This window comes from Neltuma alba, unplaced genomic scaffold, assembly GCF_004799145.2.
Source record: "Neltuma alba isolate B1F8T4 unplaced genomic scaffold, ASM479914v2 tig00011422_pilon, whole genome shotgun sequence".
In the NCBI taxonomy this organism is placed as follows: domain Eukaryota; kingdom Viridiplantae; phylum Streptophyta; class Magnoliopsida; order Fabales; family Fabaceae; genus Neltuma; species Neltuma alba.
Genome location: NW_021636106.1, coordinates 167,450 through 189,931, shown reverse-complemented (window position 1 = coordinate 189,931; position 22,482 = coordinate 167,450). Strand labels below are relative to the sequence as shown.

The 22,482-nt window shown below is 37.0% G+C and overlaps 3 protein-coding genes and 1 non-coding gene across 9 annotated transcripts; 3 read left to right on the top strand and 1 right to left on the bottom strand.

Annotated features, from left to right (window-relative positions):
• Positions 1 to 1,354: 1,354 nt before the first annotated feature.
• On the top strand, positions 1,355 to 9,131 carry LOC114713312 (uncharacterized). 3 transcript variants are annotated; one of them, XM_028897928.1, is made up of 6 exons: positions 1,355 to 1,661; positions 2,448 to 3,847; positions 4,147 to 4,260; positions 4,815 to 5,691; positions 5,947 to 8,557; positions 8,768 to 9,131. In XM_028897928.1, exons 2-6 carry the CDS (start codon positions 2,548 to 2,550, stop codon positions 8,795 to 8,797), a joined length of 4,932 nt encoding a protein of 1,643 aa, XP_028753761.1. In that variant the 5' UTR covers positions 1,355 to 1,661; positions 2,448 to 2,547; the 3' UTR covers positions 8,798 to 9,131. The 3 variants fall into 3 exon arrangements, with proteins under 3 accessions (XP_028753761.1, XP_028753760.1, XP_028753759.1); XM_028897927.1 differs by having other exon boundaries at positions 4,147 to 4,311; XM_028897926.1 differs by having other exon boundaries at positions 4,147 to 4,359.
• A 1,896-nt stretch (positions 9,132 to 11,027) lies between these two features.
• On the top strand, positions 11,028 to 15,467 carry LOC114713342 (uncharacterized). Of its 4 annotated transcripts, none has more exons than XM_028897970.1 (10): positions 11,028 to 11,236; positions 11,493 to 11,700; positions 12,219 to 12,713; positions 12,810 to 12,953; positions 13,261 to 13,629; positions 13,727 to 13,808; positions 13,980 to 14,046; positions 14,426 to 14,611; positions 14,710 to 14,770; positions 14,923 to 15,467. In XM_028897970.1, the coding sequence occupies exons 3-10, from the start codon at positions 12,227 to 12,229 to the stop codon at positions 15,123 to 15,125; spliced, it is 1,599 nt and encodes a 532-aa protein (XP_028753803.1). In that variant the 5' UTR covers positions 11,028 to 11,236; positions 11,493 to 11,700; positions 12,219 to 12,226; the 3' UTR covers positions 15,126 to 15,467. The 4 variants fall into 4 exon arrangements, with proteins under 4 accessions (XP_028753803.1, XP_028753805.1, XP_028753802.1 ...); XM_028897972.1 differs by having other exon boundaries at positions 12,198 to 12,713; positions 12,825 to 12,953; XM_028897969.1 differs by having other exon boundaries at positions 12,198 to 12,713.
• An 886-nt stretch (positions 15,468 to 16,353) lies between these two features.
• TRNAT-CGU (transfer RNA threonine (anticodon CGU)) lies at positions 16,354 to 16,425 on the top strand. The gene has a single exon. It is a non-coding gene; the product is annotated as a tRNA-Thr (tRNA).
• A 3,741-nt stretch (positions 16,426 to 20,166) lies between these two features.
• Positions 20,167 to 22,187, bottom strand: LOC114713328 (transcription factor TCP17). Its single transcript, XM_028897948.1, has 2 exons — positions 22,059 to 22,187; positions 20,167 to 21,610 (listed from the first exon to the last, which is right to left on the bottom strand). The coding sequence occupies exon 2, from the start codon at positions 21,521 to 21,523 to the stop codon at positions 20,489 to 20,491; it is 1,035 nt and encodes a 344-aa protein (XP_028753781.1). The 5' UTR covers positions 21,524 to 21,610; positions 22,059 to 22,187; the 3' UTR covers positions 20,167 to 20,488.
• Between the last annotated feature and the right edge of the window lie 295 nt (positions 22,188 to 22,482).

Below are 22,482 nucleotides of genomic sequence, written 5' to 3'. Positions count from 1 at the left end.
GACAAGAATGGAAAATATGACTATGATACATAGTCGTCATATTGATAAAGATAATCATGGGATGCTTAATTAAGTCGGGCAATATTTTGGGGTTACAGGAGAATAAATTTAATTGAGATATAATCAAACCAATGTAACGGAGACAATGTGAGCCTTTAAATCTATAATTTTCTTTGGAAATACCGCAAGTATCCAAAAATAGCAAATTGGACTAGCATTTTGCAAATTTTGGCTATGAATAATGAAAATATTCAACAACAATATTATAAAATTTACATGAAATCATGTCTATAATTCTTAATAATATTTTTTTTTCAAATTTTTTTATCAAGTTTTTTCTAATAACAAATCTTATCCTATTAGGTGGGGTCGGCTATATGGATTGCACATTAACAATCAAGTTTTTAGATATATTGTTGATAAGGAGATCTTGTTTAATGATCTTATTAAAGGTTCTCCCTCGTCTTCTTCTGCCTTTTTTATTTATGGGATTTCAAATTGTATGATTTACCCTTCTTACTGATGACTCATGCCTTTAATGGCCTCCTTTGTATATGTTCTAACCACTTCAAACAATGTTTAACTATTTTTTTTTTTTGAATAGGCATAATGCCTTCTCTTGTTCTAATATTTTCATTTTGAGTCTTTTTTTTTTAATGTATAACCACACATTTATTTTAACATTCTTATTTCTGCTATCCTAATTTTATGTTCTTGTTTTTTGTTTATCGCCTAGTATTTACTACTGTACAATATAATTAATCTTATAGCACTCAGATGAAATTTTTTTTAAAGTTTCTTAGGTATCTTCTTATTGCAAATAATTTTGGTAACTTACTCTTGCTTTGATATTTTATCAATTTTTTTCTAATATATGAAATCATATATTTAATTTTTCAAATTTCATAACTAGTTATTGCCTTGGGAGAGGGGTTTACCTTCAAAATAATTTTCAACAATCAAAATAACATTAAAAATTGTTTTAATTATATTAATTGATTTATTTATCGATGATGACAGTGTTTTATATTTTTTTGAAAAATTTTGTATTATCTTCTTTTTAATGAAACAAATTTTAAAACTAGCTAAATCCGGCTAAAATAAAATGTAGAACACAGATTATGGGGGCGAACAAGCTCAACTTAATTATAAAAAATCTGTAGGACGATTATCTATGCTAGATCGCATAGATTTTAACAAGCCCCTATTGCCTCCCCACCCCCAAACAGAAAGTCCCCGAATTTTTGAAAATTGTTAGTGCAATTAAATTAAATTAAATTAAATTAAATAGGCATTTGAAAAAGAAAAGAAGTTAAAATGGAAATAAAGAAGAAACAAAATTGAAAATCAGGATACAGATCACCCCAGGTTCCCAACAGCGATTCCGATTCAAGGCCCTTCTAACTTCCTTTCCTAGATTAATCTGTTCGCAGAAACTTTTTGGTTTTCACGCTGATAAGAGCGTTGGGTCTCGGATTTCCAATGTGCTTGCGCAGAAGGGAGGTTCTTACTTAGGGTCTCTGCTGCGGGAAGTTTTTTGTTTTTGCCCTCACTCTCACTCTGATGAGAAAACCCTAGAGTCCTCAAAGGACAATTAGTGATTTCTTTACCCCCTTCTAATATCAAAGATCAGAGCTCTAATTTTCTCGCACTTCCATACGGTAAGTCGTGCAAGTTTGTGATTGCCCGCGACGTTAAGGTTGCTTCTGCTTAGTTTTGCTTCTTTGGAAAGTTTGCTATATGCTACTTATTTGCAGTATGGTAGCTCTGACAATTGGGGAAATTTAAGTGTTGATGACGGTTTATTGAGGTCCTATCCATACGCGAAAGAAGAAGCGAACCGTTGGGTTGTTGATGGAAACTTTCAAATCTCCGGGCTCTTAATATTTGGTCACTACCCTTTACCGAAAGATTAGTTGGCGCCAAAACGCTTTTTCCCAAAATTGCAAATTTTATTCTTTGTCGGTTGAAGCACTTCACGTGGTGCAATTCTGGGTTGCGCAGGAGAAAGTACTGGGAAAATTGGTCCAAGAAATTTATTTCAATTTGTTGGGTGGAATCTGTATAATCTTCTAACTTATATGAAGAGAAAAGAGACAGAAAGGATGCAGTATTGAGCATTTGCTGACTTGCATGAGCAATGAACTTGTTATTAGCTGGAGCGAATTTTTGGTAGACCCACTATAAAGAAATGAAAGGGGGAAAAAAATCTGAGTTAACATAAAAACAGCGTCTTGAAGTTGTTTCAATTGTCAGTCGCGTGTGATTTTTTGATTTCTATGGTTATTCCGGAATCATATGTTCTCCATGAATTTCTGGAGTATTCTCATCCTGTTGACTGAATGACCCTGTCACAATGGTGCATAATTTTTTAATGGGTGTTTTTCCCTCGACGTTTTGCTGCTTTATGCTGTTCTTAAAATTATCCTTTTTTTTTTCCCCTTCAGGTGATCCTTTGGAGTCTTGAATTGAGTATCCAAACACTGAAGATTGGGTTTTAAGAAAGGAGTTTTTGCAACGCTAGTTAATTGAGCCTTTGCATGTGAGATGTATAATCAAGTGAATCGCGGTCCTCACATGCAGCCAGCTTATCAACAACGCCACCAAGCTCCGCCTCCCCCCTTTCACTTCCAGCAAGGTTCTCCAGCACCCCCAGGTCAACATTTACCTGCTGCCGTCCCACCTCACGTTGGGCTGTCTGCTCCTCATATCTATACGCATGGGCCTCCAGCTTCATCGTCTACAGTTCCTCTTAATTCTTCTGTGCAAGTTTCATCTAGTTTGGTCCAAAATAATGGTCAGTCTTACGTTGCTCCTCGCCCTTTGTTGCATGGGAACAGCTTGATGCCTCAAACTTTCTCTAGTTTTGGCCAGAATTCACAGCATTCTTCGAATTTGGGGGTTCACGCTCATCATATTCGCCCATCAGTTCCACCTCCTCTTTCCAACCCTCGCCATGAAACATCTTGGACCCCGGGGCCATCATCTAGAATTTTACCTCCACCCCCTCCTCCGCCTCCCTCGTCTCATTCACATGCACAGCCAATGTATCGACATTCTGTTCCACCATGCCCCCCACCGCCAGGTGATGTACAGAGCCTTCGGCATATTCCCCCACCCCCACCAGCCCCTTCTACTTCTGGTTTTCATGCTTCTACTCCAGATGAAGTTTATCTTCATTCATCTGTTGGGAACGACCAAGTAGTTTCCTGTAGTCGCCCACCACTGCCATCTTGTCCACCCCCTATTCTGCCATCTCCGCCACCTTCTAACTCTCCTATGACTTCTGCATCTAACCGGGATGTTTCTAACTTGCCGTATGACCTGCATTCTGATCGTAAGTCTAGTAAGTTTCATATTTCTGAATTGAAAGCCATAGATTCTGTTGATGAGGTGGTAGCTTCTGATCTGTTGGGATCTGCTCCTTTTCCTAAGGAGAGTGGAAGTAGTAAAGAGGCAGCTATTCCTGATAGAGATGGGCTGTCATCAACTACAAATGCAATTTCAGATCTTCCTTCACCTCCTTGTCGTCCAACAGAAGATACAGTTGTTGAAAAGATTGAAGCTTTATGTCGGCTTATTGTACAGAATGGTCCTGCTGTTGAAGATAAGACTCGCCATGACGAAGGTGAGAATCCTGAGTATGCATTTCTGTTTGGAGGTGATTCAGGAACTGAAGCAGATATTTCCCACAAATATTTTCTATGGATGAAGAGGAAGTTTATTCTGGAATATAGATGGCATGCCAAGAAAAGTGAATCATTGTCAAGGCCTTCAAGGCACCATGATCATCTGAATGTTGTAGCTGAATGCAATTCAGCTGCAGACTCTGACATGGAGATGGAAGGTTAGTTTGCTTGCTTGGATCCTGATCCTTGGACTTATCAATAGAAATATTTTATGTTTCCACCGCTGAAATAATGATATTGATTTTGGACTATTTCTTTGTGGAATTAAATTGTGGAATCTTCGGTTCTGGTATGGCATGAGTATTGCTAAGAAGTGATGGGAGTGCTGAATAAGCATTTGAAAATTGGATATGCTTATTTGGGTTGCTTTTTTATTTCAATTAAATTACTATCTGAAGTATATCTTAGTTTTGGATCAAATTATCATTTTTTATAATATTGCCTTGGGTTGATCCAGATGATATCACTCTTTCTGACAAGGACCAGGGCCTGAACAATACAGCTGAAGTTCTGAACCAGCAACATGATGAAGTTCTAAACCAGCAGCATGATGAAGTCATTGAATTTGATGGTAAGAACCAGACACAGCAGCTGCAGAATTCCGTAGAAAACAACCCTCCCGGTGATGTCACCTGCTCTGGACCCTTAAGAACCGGCAACTCATATGAAGGTTTTATTGCAGAGACCCTATTCATATGCATAAACAACTCGGGGAAAAATTATTATAGTATTAGTTTCAAAGTTTTAATTGGTTGCAACAATAAAATGCTGACTATCATTGATGGTCATTGATGTTCATGGAAATTAGGGAGAGTATGCTTGAAAACTGACACCAACAATTTTGTCTGTTTATTTTGGAAGTAATGCTACAATTATATTTTGCTTAGGGTCTTTCCAGAGTGGTTTCTTCAGGAGATGGAATCTTTTTGTTTTTTACAGTTCCATGTCCTCCAAATTCTTAGTTCCTTGCTTTTTTAGCCCAATCCAAATTTAAAAGCATTATGTATTTTGAGTTTTAAGATACTGTTCTGATATCCGATGTCAGAGCCATCCTAGTGTTATCTTTTTGTTGTCTTAGTCACAGCCTTTTTCTGTATTGTATTGATAAGGCTTTTCATAATGCAGTACTGGAGCATTTATTTGAATCGGAGCAGATGAACACTGCAAAATCAGCTACCGAGTTTCTTTGCACAATGGGTGATTCTGTAGAAGTGGTTAAATTTCCTGAAGGCAAAGGTGCAGCTCCTCAGGCAGATGATCTTACAGAACATGGCGCTTCTGATCCTGCTATAGCTAATCGTGATAGAGATTCTGGACAACTATTAAGAAGTGGTAGTCCAATGAAACTTCTTCAAGATTATGCTTCAGATGACACTGCAGGTAATGAAGATGAAGCGTGCCTTGCAGATGCTAGCACTTTGACAGTCTCAACCGTTTCTGCCACTAGCTCATCTGTTGCCCATAAAGATCTTGGGAGTTATTTGAAGACAGATGTTGGATCCAAAATTTTCTCTGCTACTCAAAAGGGATGTGAGCTGCTTTCCAATACATCTTTGAATGAATCAAAAATGTCTTTACATCCAGTGCAAGAGAATGATGTTACCCACACAGCCATTGCAAGTGGGACTAATGATGTATGTACTGGACATAACCTTGAAAACCAGGCTTCTGTAAATTTTGCTGCATCTATTGAACCTTCCAAGGGAAGAGATGTCTTGAGTAGTGCCGGCATCAACACTAGTAGCAAGAGTGGTAATGCTGAGCAAGGTGATAAAAAGACATCAAAGCTTGAATTGAATCCTTTAAAAGTGGATGAATTTGGAAGAGTTGCCAGGGAAGATCCTACAGACAGTGACTCTGATGATTCTCGAAATCATTGGACTAGGAGGCGGAATAAAAGAGACAGAAGTTGGAGTCGCAGCCGTTCTCCTGTAGAAAGGAGTGGGAGGAGGAGGAAGAGGAGTCCCTGGAGAAGAAAAGATAGGAGAAGCCGGTCTCGCAGGTATGTGCTTTTGTCTCTAATTTTACAATGCCTTGATGACTGTCTCAGTTTGATACTTGTCCTTAGACAAAGAGTTAGTGGTAGATGCACAGTTATTCTTTTCCGGGTTCTTTTCCTTCATTTCATGAATTTTACTTAAAATTTCCCTCTTGTTTTGGGTTAACTGCTGTCTTTTTTGTTTGATTTCTGTAATGCTTTAAAATACTTATTCAAATTCATGTCATTTTTTTTCTTTTTCAATTTTCTTGGTTTTAGCTGGTCCCCTCAGAATAGAATGAGCAGGAGCAGGAGCAGGTCTCCAATCTTGAGACGATCAGGTGAGTTCAGTTGTGAGAATAAGAAAAGAGGCAAGGGAAAATGTTTTGATTTTCTTCGAGGAAAGTGCTACCGGGGAGCATCTTGTCGTTATTTACACCATGAACCTGACAAAAATGCTAGTTCAAGGCGGCATAGGAATAAACGTGATCTAGAAGTCTCTTCTTCAAAAACTTCTAGGGGTCATGAAGCCAAGAAAAGCATGTCCGCGAAAGTGTCTGATGACGAGTGTGAAAGAGTGAGAACTAAGGATGTGCTACTTTGTCAGAAAGTAAGTGGTTCTTCTACTGGCCAGGAAGTAGAACAGAGAAAGGAAGACTCTGTTAAGAATGCTATTGTGTCAACTGTGTCAGATCATGATAGTCAACCAGTCAATGCTGCTTCAACCCTATGCGAAAGTTCCAGAGAAGTTGCCCCTGAAGTGAGAGAAACCTTAGCAGCTGCAGAGGAGCTGAAAACTTTCATCTATGATAATGAGGCCTCTTCAAGCCAGCAACTCTTGGTTGGTGGTTTTCCATCCAACTCTATTAGTAATGGTAATGCCTTGAAACTCTCTGATGGTGCATGTCAGGATGTTTTCCCCTCAGTAAATGGTTCATCTGTTCAGCTATTGCAACCAAATGTTTCTATGGGAATGCCGGAACATTCTGATCGCCCATCACAGATTGCAAATAATTCCATTGTGCCCAATTTATTTCTTGATGGTAACACATTGACAGCCTTTTCCGGTGAGATCTCTAATGTTAAGCCTTTACCGTGTATGTTACCATCAACTCAGCTACAGTCTGCTTCAAGTTCGATCAGTCAACATCTTTCATCAGAGCGGTCTCCACTGAGATCTCAGGCTTCTAAAGAAAAAGATTTGCCTGCACAGATTTCTGTGGGTTTTCCGCATTATCCTTACCAATTGCCTCTACCACCTGCTATTTCACATTCTTACAGTGGAAATTCTGTCCAACCACAAATGTCCCAGGGTTATGGCGCAATGCAGCAAAATACACCTTTTCCTTACCAATCCACCAGAAGAGAGCCTTGCCCCGGAATCTTGCATGCTCCAAATCCTCACTTTTGTGTACCACCTAATAACTCATGGACGTCTTTACCGCCTCCGCCGCCGCCGCAATTTGCATATAGTTCCAGTTTGAATTCGGGGGCTCCAACCTCTCATGTTTCTTCTGAGTCTAATGAAAATAAATTGCATCTGAGGACTGACTTTGTTTCTCAGACTTCTGTGAGGACTGGGCAGCCTTCTCACATTCAGGGTGCTCAGTCTCAGGATCAAGCTTTCCCTACAGTGCAGGAGCATTCTCGACCTCTCACACATGTGGAAACTTTCTCTTCAAGGCCTCTGTCTCAGGGAAACTTAGTCAGTCAATCACACTCGGACCTTAAAATTAGTAAAGAAGACCACTATAAGCAACTTCCGATGCATGATTCAAAAGGTTTAAGCTCCCCATCTTTTGCCAGCCTGCAATCACAATCCAAGCCCTTCTCATGGGAGGCAGGCGTCAACAGACTGCAGACTTCAAGTTACAAGTTGCCTGCAGAAGAGCATTTTAAGTCAGCTACCTTTATTCATCCGTCGTTGCAGAAGCAACAGACAGTTTATGGTTCTCATTATTCTGCATCTGATGGTAATTTGGGTGTGCATGGGGAGACTGTAACTGCATCCAGATATCCACCAGATGTTTTGGATAGTAATCATTCAGCTTCTCTTCCGGACCTTGGGGGATCAAGAATTTCTGCTCACTATAATCCCTATGCATCTACCTTTGAACAGCCACTCAGTTCCAAATTCAGTTCAAGTATCTTTAAACAGGAAAAGGACATGATCCATGTTAATAATTATGGCTCTTCTTCTAGTGTGCACCGGACTTCAGTAAATGGGCAAGGTTTCTTTGGCACTGGAGCGAGAGAAACAGCTTCTTCTCCTGATTCTGCTAGAGGTACTGGACAGATTTTACCAAGGTCTGGTAGTGACCAATATGATCCACTTTTTGACAGCATAGAACCATCATCCGCTTCTCTCAGGAAATTTCATCTTGATCAAAAACAGGAAGTTACTGGTGAATCTAACGTCAGTCTTAGACCCAAAAGTTCTTTAAAGTCATTGGATGTGGAAGAGAACGAGCAATGGGAAGTTGGTGCTACTGCCTCTACCTCATCTCAGAATAATGATGAATATGGTGAGACAGCAGATGCAGAAGTAGGTGCTGTGGAAAATGAGAGCCTAAGTAATCCTGCGGATGGTGCAAAGATGGCCACAGGTGAGATTGAGATTGATCAAGTTAAATCTCCCAGTAAAAGAAAGAAGAGCAAGGATTCCAGATCGATGAAACTATTTAAAGTTTCCATTGCAAACTTTGTGAAAGAGGTTTTGAAGCCTTCTTGGAGGCAGGGTAATATGAGTAAGGTGGCTTTTAAAACCATTGTGAAAAAGACTGTAGATAAGGTGTCAGGGGCCATGAAGGGTCACCGTGTGCCCAAGTCTCAGGCAAAGATAAATCAATACATTGACTCCTCACAGCGAAAGTTGACTAAACTTGTGATGGTGATTTTCTCATCCCTCATTCCCCACCCCCGTAGCTAGTACTGTGACATTTTAACTTGATTTTCATGAGTTTTCTATTGGAAATTGTCGCTGCAAAATTTTCTCCTTGCCTTTTTTATACTTGAAAGTTGATCTACGGTTAACTCCACGTCTGGTCGTTGGGATTTTGTTTTACTTTTAGTGACGTTCCTTTCTCTAATCATTTTGCAGGGCTATGTTGATAAGTATGTGAAGGTGTGAAACTTGGAAGTCATGCCCTGATGTTTCTTCATCTTCCATCGTCACTCATGCCACATACTCAATCTCCTAACGGCCACTTATCAGGTAGAAGTGGAATTTCAATAGGAATGTTTTGGTGCTTCTTGGAAATTTGTTTTGCCTAATTTAATGCTTACAAGAAGACGAGTGTGTGGGGCAATGGTTAATCAGCAATCCAGGTCGCTGCAGGATCAAGCATCGACTAATTTGTATGTAATGCATTTTGTTTTGTTATACAGTGATTGCTGTGAGTTGCTTCTAATCTATAGCTACCGTTTCATATTTAGTATAGTAGTGTTCGTGGAGAGTTCATCCATTTTACTATTTTAGTTTTTGCCAATTACGCATTTGGTTTTGCCCTAGGTTTTGATGTTTTTATAAAAGATGTGATGACTACAAGAAAATGCAATAGAGAAGCAGAACAAAAAACGGGGGAGGGCTTTGTTTTTTTTATTAAATAATCACCTATGTTCCCAAGCCTACTATAGTGATTTAGTTCTAGTATTAATATATGCTTAATAATCTACATTGATCTTAGAGATAATTTGATTAAAAATGAAATCACAATTTTAAATTATCTGTCAATTTTTCTACTCGTTTCGTCATTTCTCTTATTTACCCTTCCTCTCTCATGAAACAACTTTTCCATGGAAGGATCCAAACAAGTCTATATATCTAAACAGCTGATGAGATCAATGAGTGGGTAAGAATGCAAATGTTAATACCACATTATTCAGTCGCCCAAAAGAAACAACGAAAGAAAACATCATTCATGATCTCATTGACAAGCTTGGTTTTGGTAAATCTAATTTAACTAATATGTTAAAATTAAAGGGGAAATTACTTCCGGATTTCGCAGTACATCCTAAAAGTTATCATAATTAATTTGCTATCTTTTATGCCGTGCTCCTCTGGCAAAACTCGATGTATTTGTGTTGTTGATCATAAAAATTATTTATTGATGATAAAAATAAATTTGTGGTGGCAAAAAAAAAAGATAAAATAAATTTGAACATCAATATGGATTTGTTTTGAATTATTATACGGGTCTCCTTTTATATATTGCAAATTTCTGAATTTTATATTATATTATGGATTCTATTCTCTAATATTTTTACCTTAAATTGATTGATTGAATGTCTCAAGTGCGAGGTTCGACAAAAAAAAAAATTAAGAAAATTACTATGCTCTCCCAACAAATGAGTCTTGTGATAATAACAATATTCCATGCAACAATAATAACAATAGATCATAATATATTGATAACTCAGTGGACTTTTTAGTAATTAGATTATTTGTGTGGAATTGCAAGATAATTTACTCAAAAAGTTATGAAAAGAATATTGATGATTGTATATTTTGATAGTTTTAATTAATTATTAATAAAAATAATTTTTTTTAAAAGTATTTATTCTAAGAGTTTACATTACAAACCTATCTTTTAAATTTATTTAAATAAACTCATAAGTTTAATAGATTTTAACAAAAAAATTACTTAAAATTCAAAGTTTGGCAACAAAAATTTACTTAAAAATCAAAGTTTGGCAATGTCATGCATGACTCAAAATAACTAAATAGAAGTTTTAGGTTTGATTTGATAAATGGAACTCATCACTATATGTTTTTTTGTCTAGCTTTTTTTTCTCACAAAATCCTCTTCTTTCTCCTCCATATATGCCTCTTTTTTATGAAGTAGTTGAAGTTATTCAAAGTGGTTAGAGAAATAAAATTATGTATAAATTTTCACACAATAGCATCTGTTATAAAAATTTATATAACAAATATATTTTTAAAAAAAATTTATTTAAATTTGTGAATTTGATAATTTTAAATAAAAATTTATTTAAAGTTTGAAGTATGATGTGATCATATTGAACTAAAAGAAGTTCTAGATTTCATTTGATAAGTGGGACCCATTACTGTATATATCTTTTGTCCAGATCCTCTTCTTCCATGACATGTTAGAATAGAATCCTCCAACTGTTTTTTTTAGTGAAATAGTTGAAGTTATTCAAAATGCTTACAGAGTTATTTACAGCAAAAAAAAAAAACAACAAACTTGACATAAAAATTATCAAGGTATGTTAATCTGTTGGGTGATCTATTTTATTTATTTATTATTTTTTTGACAGGAAAATTGGTTTTTTTGATCTTGTCCATCTTAACTGTTTCAAAATCCTTAAATCCTCACTGGGATAGAGTCCATTGTCCTGATTGTTTGGACTGAAAAGGGAAGCCGCCCTTCAATCCCTCCTTAGGGCCTCAGAGCGATCGATTTTCCTCATTGTCGCTGTCCTTTCTTGCTCCTTTTCGGCGCTCTCACTTCCACCGTTTTCTTGTTCTTCTTCTGTGTTGGCGTCTCTGATTAACTGCTTATTGGCACATTCCTCTCTTTCCCCTCGATTTGCGCCTGCCATTCAGGTTCATTTTCCTCCATTTTCTCTGTAATTTACTTCGTATTGCTCTGCTATCTACTTTCTGCTGCTGATTAGCTCTCGGTTCCTCTAGGACATCATTTCTGCTGACTTTTCAACCAACATCATCGTATTAGATTGCCTTGGTGTTTTTGCCCTGTACTCTGCGCCTAACATTCAAGGCAGTGATATGAGTACAATGGGTTTGAAAGTTCAGTTGGTCATCGTAGGCTAATCTTTTCTTGAACTCACAATTGTTACAGGCATCTCAGTAAAGGGCAGAAAGATAATATAATAATTGCTGACTCATGTTGCTGGAATTGAACTAGATGAGTTCGTTAAAGCTTATTTCTGGATTGATATGAACAATGATTACTGAAGATTGATGAGGAAAAATGCTTGGTTGGGGGAAGATGTTTATTTGAGAATGGTATAGCATCGGGAAGCTGGAGTTATGCATTGCATCTTGTGGTAAGATGGAGAGCTGAATTTAAACGGGAGATATTGTAGATATTGTATTTTATGCTTAACTAGCGAGTAGCGACCTATAAAACAACAGATAAGGTGAACACTGGGTACTACGTAACGAATTTACCTTTTTGAAAGGTCTGGAAAGTGAGTTTGACTCCTATGGTCAACGTAGACATTATTTTGACATCAAAAAGAAAAATATCAAGAAAAGTGATACGGAGTTAAGCTTCCTGAAAATATTGAATGTTGAATTAGATGTTTTACAGGGTAATGTTTTGATTAATCCTACTGCTATGCTAATGAATTTGTAGTCTCTCCTCATGAATATTTTAGGAGGTACTCTTAGAGATTCTGTTCTGGAGGATTCTCGTGTTTTTTGTACTATTAGTTTAGGAGGCCCTATAGAAAATGATGTAGTGAATAACATATGCATAGTCTGATGTAATAATAATTTGGAAGATTCTTGTAAACTAAAGAAGTCGAACTATTTGACATAGATCCTGATTCGTTGCTGGAAGGTTCTTCAATGACTACCAACACTATTACAAAAGACTCGTGTGAAGAGTCTCCAGCTGTGACTGATGTGTCAAGTTCCCAAAGATGTGCAGAAGAAAGCTTGGCAAAGCAGAAAGGAGATAATGTTGGTGAACTGGTAGATATGGGTCCCGATTTTTCATTGGAAGCTTCTTCAATCAAAGTTGATGGTACTATAAAAGACTTGTGTAAAGATTCTCCATTGATGACTGATTTGTCAAGTTCCCAAAACAGTCTAGAAGGAAGCTCGACAAAGCGGAAAAGAGACGGTATTTTTGAAAACATAGATACAGGTCCTGACTTTTTGCCAGAAGGTTCTTTCATGGAGACTGATGGTGCTAGAAAAGACTCATGTAAAGACTCTTCAACTATGACTGATTTGTCAAGTTCTCAAAGAAGTGCAGAAGTAAGCTTGACAACGAGTAAGAGAAGGAAAAGTTCGAGTCCAATACATAATGCCACTATCAGCAACCTTAATGGTATTGTTGATACCTTTTCAACTGACACTTCTGTCCCTGCTGTACATATAGTTCCATCGCATCTAGTTCAATAGTTATTCATCAATGCTGTAACAGGAAATTTACATGCAGGAAGCAACTGTTCTGAAGAAAATGTGGGAAAGGAGCAAAATAAGCTTGAAAAGGCTACAGAAGAGAACAGCGATTCAAAGTTGGATCTTCAGGGAGCAAGCAGCAGATCCTGCTCAATTTTAGTAAATGGTGAGCATTTTATCAAAGAATCTATCTCAGAAGTGTCAAATTTGAACATAGTGCAAGATACAATTTATAACTGTTCCAAGCTTGGGTAAAGAAGAAGGGTTGTTTTAAGTCCTCAATAGCCAAAACAAAACTCTATTGAATCTCTTATGAACATGGACTTGATGATAACAATGGTTATGCTAAAAAATCTGATGAAGAAACATGATGATTATGGGATAATTAGTTGGCTCCAGTTGTGTAAATTACGACGTGGAACCATTTGATAATAAAAATTATTCAAATAAAATTTCTGATGAACCTTTGGCAGTTGACTTGGTGGATGGAGAAACTAAAGCTAACCAAGTTACCTCAAATGCTGGAGGTTCAGAGGAAATGATAACTGATGTGCCTGTTATGGACATCCCTGAGGTGCAACTTGAAGAGGATAATGGTAGAAAGCTGAGTGCTGTTGAATTTTTGAGAAATGATGTGTCTTCTTCTGGTGATGTTTCTGATTCAAGCTTAGTCTGCAACAAAGATGATCATTCCATGATATCACACTTTCCACTAGATAGAACTATTACTAGCCACTCAAAGAAGAAGCTTCTTGTTCTTGACGTGAATGGATTGCTTGCTGACTTTGTTGATCATGTTCCTTTTGGATATGAACCGGATGCATGGATTTCTAAGAAATCAGGTCAAATATCTTGTTTTGTTTTCTGTTGTCTTTTGACTTGAAACCCATATAAAGTTTGATTGAATTTGACTGATATGTTGCTTTTTTCTTCTTGCAGTTTTCAAGAGGCCCTTTTGTGATGATTTTCTAAATTTCTGCTTTGACAAATTTCACGTGGGTGTTTGGTCATCAAGACACAAGTATTTGCCAATCTTTCACTGATGTTACATGATTGCTTGCTTTTGTTTATTAATATGACGTACGGTTAAACTGCAATGCTGTACTGAATTAGCATTTCAGCATCAGAGATGTTGGATTTACAAATCTATGTAGAAAATTGTTCTTTCACACTTGCATCTGATCATTGTCAGGAATAATGTTGATGCTGCGATCCAGTTTCTTATGGGGAAGTCTGCATCCAAGCTACTCTTTTGTTGGGTAAACTGTCGAACTATTTTTGTTTGAAGCATATCTTTTGCTGGGGTTTTTGGTTAGGTGATAAACTCAAGCAGTCACGTTATATAATTTCTTCCCTCAGGACATTATTAAGATGTATATTTTGTAATGCATGCTTATTTTTACTCTAAATAGCTTTTTAAGGAGGTAAGAGGTTGAGCACTTATTATGATTTATGCATTCTTTCTTCTTGTTACGGAGACGATCTTGCTGGTCAACTAATATTGTAGTGGGGAAGGAGCTTTCTTTCTCGCATAGAATTGTTGCTAAAGATGCGGCTGATTAAATAATGACAGTTAGTTATTCACTTTGCATAAAATCTTTCTAGACTCTATTGAGTTTTCTATGATGGGGTTTGCAGAATCAGTCCCACTGTACTATGACAGCCTTCAGCACCGTTGAGAACAGAGACAAACCCCTTGTGTTGAAGGAACTTAGAAAGTTGTGGGAAAAGCTTGAACCTGGTCTTCCATGGGACAAGGGAGAGTTCAATGAGTCAAACACTTTATTGTTGGATGACTCTCCTCACAAGGCACTAGTTAATCCAGTAAGCCGCAATATTTTTTATTGGTTTATAAGGCCTGGCTACAGTCTTGTATAGTATCTCCTGCTCTTGCTTACCTTCTTTGTGCTAATCGTATTCAGATGAACACCGCGATATTTCCTTATTCTTACCGTTACCGAGATCTCAGAGACTCATCGTTAGGTGAGAATCCTCTGATCCCCCCCCCCCCCAAAAAAAGAAAAAAAAAAACATCTTTTTCCTTTTTCTCTTTTGATAGGCCGGAGATTGTTTTAGTTCCTTGACAACACTGACGTGTATATAAAGGCAATAGCATTCTTTTCTGGTCGCCACAGGACCTGGAGGTGATCTTCGGACTTATCTTGAAGGGCTGGCAATGGCTGAAGATGTTCGAGAGTATGTGGCTTCAAATCCATTTGGCCAACGCCCGATAAGGGAAGCAAATCCATCCTGGCGTTATTATCGCAAAGTTATAGATAGTGTAAATGCCTCCAATGATTTCAGAACCTCTTCTAGCTGGGAGCGAAGATCTTACTGACCAATTAAGGGCAAAGCCCTTAATGCAATGGAGAGTTTTTTGTTAGTCTCTGATGACTTGGGTTTTGGTTCTGATTTTACATTGTATTGATTATATATGTGCCTGCTGTTTAAGTCAGACGTGTTTAGGTGTTACATATAGTTTTACAGTACTTGACTTCCAACCTAGGGAAGTACACACTGAATCTTGTTATTAGGTCTTTTGAGTTCTGTTCTGACACAAGTTAGAGAAAGTGTAATTTTGCAATACGTTACCTATTTTGTTCCCAGAGATATCTTATTGTTCTGTGCAAATGCCCTGTTAAATGAACATCAGGAATCAATGCAAAAGGGTTATGAGTCACTTGACTGATTATTCCATGTACACTAACAGTCAAACTTTCAGGGATCCTCCTACCCATGTAATGCTCGATTGCTCATGCATTTCACGGTAATGTCTGATATGATGCTTTGATAATATTTCAGTGATGGGGCTTTGATCATAATACTAATTCTTATATTGAAGCGTATGTAACAGTTTTGCATGTTTGGTTCAGCATTGCAGATATTTACCAACGAAGACCAACGTAATGTAAACCAAATTTTCATTTTTGTTTTTTATTTTTTTTGTTCCTCTCACTCTGGGGTAGAAGTTTATATTTTTCTCATATTCAAGGTCATGCGCTCGCACACAATATAAAGGAGCCTCGACTATTTTCGGGGAGCTGTACAAAAATTATTAACTTGGGATAAACTTGGAGCATACACGCTCTCAAATATCTCTCGCTCAGAAGCAGCCACATGTTTCCCCAACTTCCGTCCCGGGTGTTTACAAGTTCTACGTGTCAATGAAATTAATTGGATACAAGAAACTGGCGAATGATAGTGATAGAAGGGAAAATAAAGTTTCCTCCTTCAAGGGTCACATGACGCTACCGACAGCGTTGAAACTTTCTCAACAAGTGTCCTTCAGAATATTACGGTTCTTGTGTGAGTTAAAGATGTAGGAGAACAGATAGCTTTTTCCTTCTTTTTTTTTTTTTTGGGGGGGGGGGGGAGTTACCATAAAAAAACCAAAGAAACTGACTTTTAACAATATTGTGAATTTCAAGAGTTGAGCGTCTCTCTGCGTGTGTGCGCATGTAGTTTTGTGGGCATGACATTACAAATAGATAACCCGTAAATTCCGTCAGAATTGATATAGCATCAATTACAATAACTAAATTTTTAGTGGGCGAAAATATCACCAGGCCTCCGTAGCATAGTGGTAGTGCGTTCGCTTCGTAAGCGAAAGGTCGCGAGTTCGATCCTCGCCGGGGGCTTCCTTTCATCGTTGAAGGGCAGCGGAAGCTACAAACGCTACTTTTGTCTTTTATCGTTGAAGGGCATGTTCTCGTTCTGCTAAGCTTCCACGCTATTTTTTTTCAAATAAAAAATGTGGCCTCATTTCAAAATGTTAAAATTAAAAATAGAATCCAAATCCTCCCAGAACCACCTATATTCTCATCATGTCTTGGTGAGGCAATGAAGTCCTTCAAATTTTCTGGAAACTGTGAATCTTATGAGATACTCTCTATACATGCATGACTTCATAGTCCTAATTAAACTCCGAGGGGGAAAAAATCAACCAAAGCTATTATGATGAATGATGATATATGAATGCGGTTCGTTCTTTCTGGAAAACAAAAGTGGTCCCTTGTTTTAGTTATAAAGAGCAATTAAGGACCACACATAAATTGTTTTGCTTTTGTACAGAAGGCCAAAAGATGTATTCATCTCTGCACGCCTACAAAGCGCATGCACAACGCACACACCCACCTACTAAAGCACCCAAGGATTAATTTTTGTCCATTTCTACATTCATTCAATGGTCTTTGAAAGTGAAAACTCCCAACTTCTCCAGGACATGACCCATTTAACAAGCTCCTCATGTTGAAGTTTTATATACTTCATTTTCAGAGAATCACATTAATTAATATATATTTAACTAGCTTAGACTATAGTGCTGACATATATATATATATATATATATACAGCCCCTTTTTAATTTGTTTCCAACATTGTATCACCGTACTCATATTTATCTCTTGTTGGAAAAGCTAATTACTACCTATGGTCTTGAGTTTGTGTGTATGTCACAACTAAATTACTTCACTGATATTAAGATAAGTTGTTAAAGATAGCTTAACTTCTTAAATTTACCGCAGTTGTTTTGTTTTGAAGAATTTCTCTTGATAAATACTTTACCTTCTTACATAAATTTACTATCATTAATCTCTCTCCCTCGCTGATTAATGAGGTATATTTACTAGAAAAATATTTAATAATCCAAATATTTTACAATATATGACTTGCATTTTTCACTATGAGTACTCTCCACTAAGTTATTAATTTACATTGGAGATCAAAATGAGTATGCGTTCTTAATTGACTTTATTTTCGTCATCATATATATTCAAACTTAAAGAAGTCATGCATAAGTCACAATATTATACTCCCTTCGGTCTTAGATATATATAAGATCTAATTGGATATTTAATTTGGTTCCAAACATAAGATCTTAATCTATTTTTTCTCACATATTTATTTATTTTCCCTCTAAAATAGTTCTTATGACAATTACACATGTTAAAGGATTTTAGAAAAGTAGTCATAAATATCATAGACCTTTTACTGCAGAAACTTCATATCGAGAAGAAAAAACAAGTGTATGTGGTATGTATATATGTATATGTGTGTATTCTTTGGTCGTTTTCTAACTGTGTTTGAAGCCACCCCAAGTTGAAGAAGGCTTTTAAGACCCTATAATGTGCAGCGATGCATAACTGGGTCTGCTTGAATTTAATTTCGCTGTTCTTGGATCTTGTGATATATTATTGCGCATTGATGCAGAGACTGCTTATATGTCTGATAATTCAGTCTCTGCTTCTTGTGATTTTATGTTCCTTCCTTTTCAGTGTCAGACAACTGCAGATTCCAAAAACAATAATATATTATAATCAATCCCTTCCTTTTCCACTTTGTGCACGGGATATATATGGATGCTTCTCTGCGTAATTCATCAATATACATGCTGTGCAAATAGGGCACACACATGAACACTCCTCTGCCACATACTGTCTTATCCCTATCTTAAAAAGAGGTCCATCATCAGTCCTTGATATTTGGACTCATTTTCCCCTTTTTTCCCTTTCAATATATATTTCTTCATCATGTTTCAAATTAAGGTGTGTGTGTGTGTGTGTAAAATATATTGTGGTCGTTTTGATCGTATTTAGTTGGATAAAAACTAAGGTAGTAGGTTTTCAGCAGACCCTCTAATGCATGTTTTGCTGTAGCTAGCTGCATGCATATGAGAGAGAGAGAGAGAGAGATTAACTAGCGACGAATTTAACAATCGTTGCAAAAGTTGTTTCTGCATGCCCACAATTAATTTAGTAGTGGGCCTAATTTAATAATTTGATGTATAGTACATATGACTAGTAATGGTGATATTTAATTTCGTTCAGTTAGGTACGTACTTTATTGAACCTTGCGTATGTATGCAATATATTATGAGAGTTTTGATTATTAACTGAAAATTTCTAGAATTGATGAGATATGTTAATTAACCCTACAAGCCTCTCACAAGTTCTCTATCAAGTCACCATTTATTTTGCATCTTCTACACACACACACACACACACATATATATATGATTGCATGTTAATAATGTTAGCTAGCTAGATATGGACAAATAATTTTTATACATATCAAGCTTCTTAGTGAGAAACGACGAATAACTTATTTTTGTTTATGTATGCTAGAAGTATACGCTGCTGGCTTCTTAATTTTATTTGGTGCAAGAAAAGATTATTTATATCTTTCGAAACTATGTGTGAATATACACACTAGTAAAGTTCTCTCTTTAAATTAGAGTCTCCACCAGCAATAATTAAATCATCGTCATTTCTTAGTATTCAAACCGTCCTAACCAATTGCGACCAGACAACGTTAGACAAATATTTTTATAATTTAATAATAATAGTATGATAGCATGCAGTTATTTTTTTTCCAAAAAAAAAAAGTTCCAGAATATATAGGCGTGGCATGTAAATTAACCTCTTTTATAAGGTAGACACAGTACCCTAATAGCATTAAAGCAGAAAACAAAAGAACCCCATCTATATGATCCTGACCGTAAAACAGCTAACTGACTATCCTGCAGTTACTATGCAAATTAACCCAAGGCATACGTACGAAGCTTTAAAATTTACCTTGCATGGGTAATCCTTCTCACTAGTCAGGCTTTGCCAAATTGAAATAATGACCAATAATATAACTCTATTTGCTTCGGTTTTCTCAATGCTTCTATAAAGTAGAATGAGTAAATAAAAGGGTTTTAAAGTTGAAGCAACATAATCAATAATAATACAAACACATACTCAGCTTTCTCATTAATTATATAAGCAGCTAGCTAGCATGCATTTCAGCAGCCTTTTTCCTCATCTACTTATATGCCTAGCTATACACACACACACACACACACTCTTGCTTTCAAGCTCAACAATACTACATCAGTGTGTGTGTGTGTGTGTAACAGAGCTGCTTCTGTGTACGTAGCTATATTGTGTGAGCTTTTTCAATTATACATTCGTAAACATATTGAGCCTAAAAGCAACAAGTCCATAAAATTATCTACATCACACGTATATACCTCTACATCCTGGGATTTTCTTGTATGTGATCCTTCTCTCTCCAGGTATGTACGTAGCGTGATGAATTGATTACTGTCTTTATTAACTATCTAAAAACCTAGTTAAATTCTCCTATAATATATATGGTTAATTGTTAGGGTGATTCAACTAATAAGAGATTGGCTTTTAAGGTTAGTTACTTCTTATTTCTTGATCATCCATTTGATGCATTTCCGAAATGAAAGTAAGTAATTATATAAAATGATCAAAATCTCAAGATGCATACTTAATTGGTAAAGTTCTCTGTGACGACACTGCCCTAATGAACAGAAATTAGAAAACAAAGTGGTGGGTTTTCCCAACAATTAAATAAGTGCATGCATATAAAAGCAAAATGAACGTCATTTTAGCTTTATTTTTTTTCTGAATTGCACCCATAATAATATGGTTTTGCCAACACCTGGTATATATATGTAGCACCCAGAAACCACAGATTCAAACTTAACCATATCCCAAATATAATCTCACACACACACGTATATATAGTAATGCCATACTTACAAACGAGCGTGCGTTCGTATATTCATCACCATATAGCTTCATAAAACGGAGCATGCTTCAGCATGTTGATAGACAGACTGCTTTGAAGAATATCCAAAAGAAGTAAGCATCTCGCATGATGATGAAGAAGTTGTTTAGGGTTACAATATCAACTATGAGATATGAATGGAAGGGTACTTCCTTTGTTTGGTTGATTATTATTATGATCTGAATCAAGAAGCTTAGAAGTAAATGGTACTGGGAGAGGTTTCAGACATGAAATGTGAGGGTAATTAGGAGTTGCTGCTGGTACATGAGAACTTGACGAGCTCAAGAACTGAACATGGTTCCTGAATTGTCCCCTCGGATCACTGTCTTCTGCTGAGGTGGCAATCTGATGTGGAAGAAAAAACGAGGGTACTGTGGCAGCAGAAGAAGAAGAAGAAGGTGGGCAAAACAGTAATTTACTAGAACCAGAAGGTTGTGGTGCTACAGCAGGCAAAGAAGATGAAAATTGCACGCCGTTGCCGCTACTGCTTTGAGTGTTCGCATATTCTGTCTGTGAAGGAAACACTAATCCATGGCTTCCAAATTGGGATAAAGATAGGCTCGCAGGTTCCAACTGATAGGGGTTATAATTACATGGCATGCCATTATAGTACTGATGAGCCCCCGAGGGAAAATGCTTCTGAAATGGGATCTCACCAAACCCATTATCCTCATTTTCTTCTTCACTTGCTTTGACCCACTTTCCTTTCTCAAACACAGATCCTATATCAAGAGAAGAGTGCAAAGATATTGCTGGTTCATGGTGGTGAGGAAGTAGGGCTTGTGGATGAAATTGAGGGAAGCCATAAGGCATTTGAAGAGGTGGGAGCTTATCAATATCATACTTTGTGGCTTCAAGCAACCAATCTATGACCTTACTGGGTTGGCTAAATCCAAGCCTATCTTGAAGATCATAAAGCTGAACTGCTGTGGGAACTGATAGCCTAATCCTTCTGTCTCTTAGTCCTCTTATGGTGAAGACTTTGCTATGCCTATCTTTTCCTCCGAAAGATCGAGAAACTCGTACGATTCTTGGATTTCTAAAGCCAGGCCACTGTCTTGAAGAAGGTACCTTTGAGAATTTGTCGATCTTGTTGTTCATGGTAGCTCCCTCTTGCTTGGCTTTGTAATAGCCTTCTCTTGAATCTTCACTCATCTTCTTCTTTCTAATTATCTCTCTTTGGTTGTCTCCTTCTTCATAACATCCAATACAGTACCTTATGAAGTCTCCTCGTCGATCGAACTGCTCTAAAACATGAGAAAGAAGTTTAATTTCATAGGATTGGTATATAAAAATGATCTTTAATGCTGTCTGTTTCAGTTTTCCGAAATTCTGGCATACTCAATACATGGAGAGATATGAAAAACGTTCGCGTTTGTTCAGAATCATGATATAGAGATCTAAGTTCAAGTATAAAAAAATGAGTAATTCTTTGGTGAAATCAGTTTGGCTTACAGTTCCATAGCTGGTGCAGAAAAGTTGTGTAATTTGCTCCAGAATTAGGGCAAAGAAACTGAATTCACTAAATTCGAAGTTTATGAAATAAAATCGAGGCCAAAATCCGATGGCCTGACAGGAAAATTATGCCAAATCAAGGATCATTTGGATCAGTGGTACTGAGAACACTTGAATGCAAAGAGTAACGAACAGACCAACTTTAATAATTCAGTTTAACGGGACTGTACCTTACGTGGGGGGGGAGAGAGAAAAAGAGAGAAGATTCCAGCTGGAGCTGTTTGTGACTTGCGTTGTTATAAGCTTTCCGCCATGGAGAAGAAAGAGAAGATGAGGAAGAGGAAGCAGGAAACACGGAAAAAGCCTTTCCCGGCCCCAAAATGAGCTCTTCAGTACTGTCGAAAAGAATTGAACAGATCAGATATATATGACCTCAAGCTCACTTTTGGTCCCTTTTAATTTCTTCAAACACTTATTGGAGTCTCATTAATGCACCCCGTTTCAGGTCATTAAGTCAATTTAATTTAATTTAATTTCCAATGGGGAAAGAAGAACGGAGAAAATCTCTTGAATAAATCCAATCGTCTGTTAAAGAAAAAGAGATAGCTAGATAAGTTAAGTAATCACTGTCAATATACTACCTCCAGTACTAATTATAA

Excerpts from the sequence above, each read along its gene's own strand:
- LOC114713312 (XM_028897926.1), top strand. The coding sequence starts at position 2,548 with ATGTATAATCAAGTGAATCGCGGTCCTCACATGCAGCCAGCTTATCAA. Across the intron at positions 4,360-4,814 it reads AACCGGCAACTCATATGAAG|TACTGGAGCATTTATTTGAA; the intron begins GTTTTATTGCAG and ends TTCATAATGCAG. Across the intron at positions 5,692-5,946 it reads AGGAGAAGCCGGTCTCGCAG|CTGGTCCCCTCAGAATAGAA; the intron begins GTATGTGCTTTT and ends TCTTGGTTTTAG.
- LOC114713342 (XM_028897971.1), top strand. The coding sequence starts at position 12,227 with ATGACTACCAACACTATTACAAAAGACTCGTGTGAAGAGTCTCCAGCT. Across the intron at positions 12,714-12,809 it reads CACTATCAGCAACCTTAATG|GAAATTTACATGCAGGAAGC; the intron begins GTATTGTTGATA and ends ATGCTGTAACAG. Across the intron at positions 14,612-14,709 it reads ACAAGGCACTAGTTAATCCA|ATGAACACCGCGATATTTCC; the intron begins GTAAGCCGCAAT and ends AATCGTATTCAG.
- LOC114713328 (XM_028897948.1), bottom strand. The coding sequence starts at position 21,523 with ATGAGTGAAGATTCAAGAGAAGGCTATTACAAAGCCAAGCAAGAGGGA.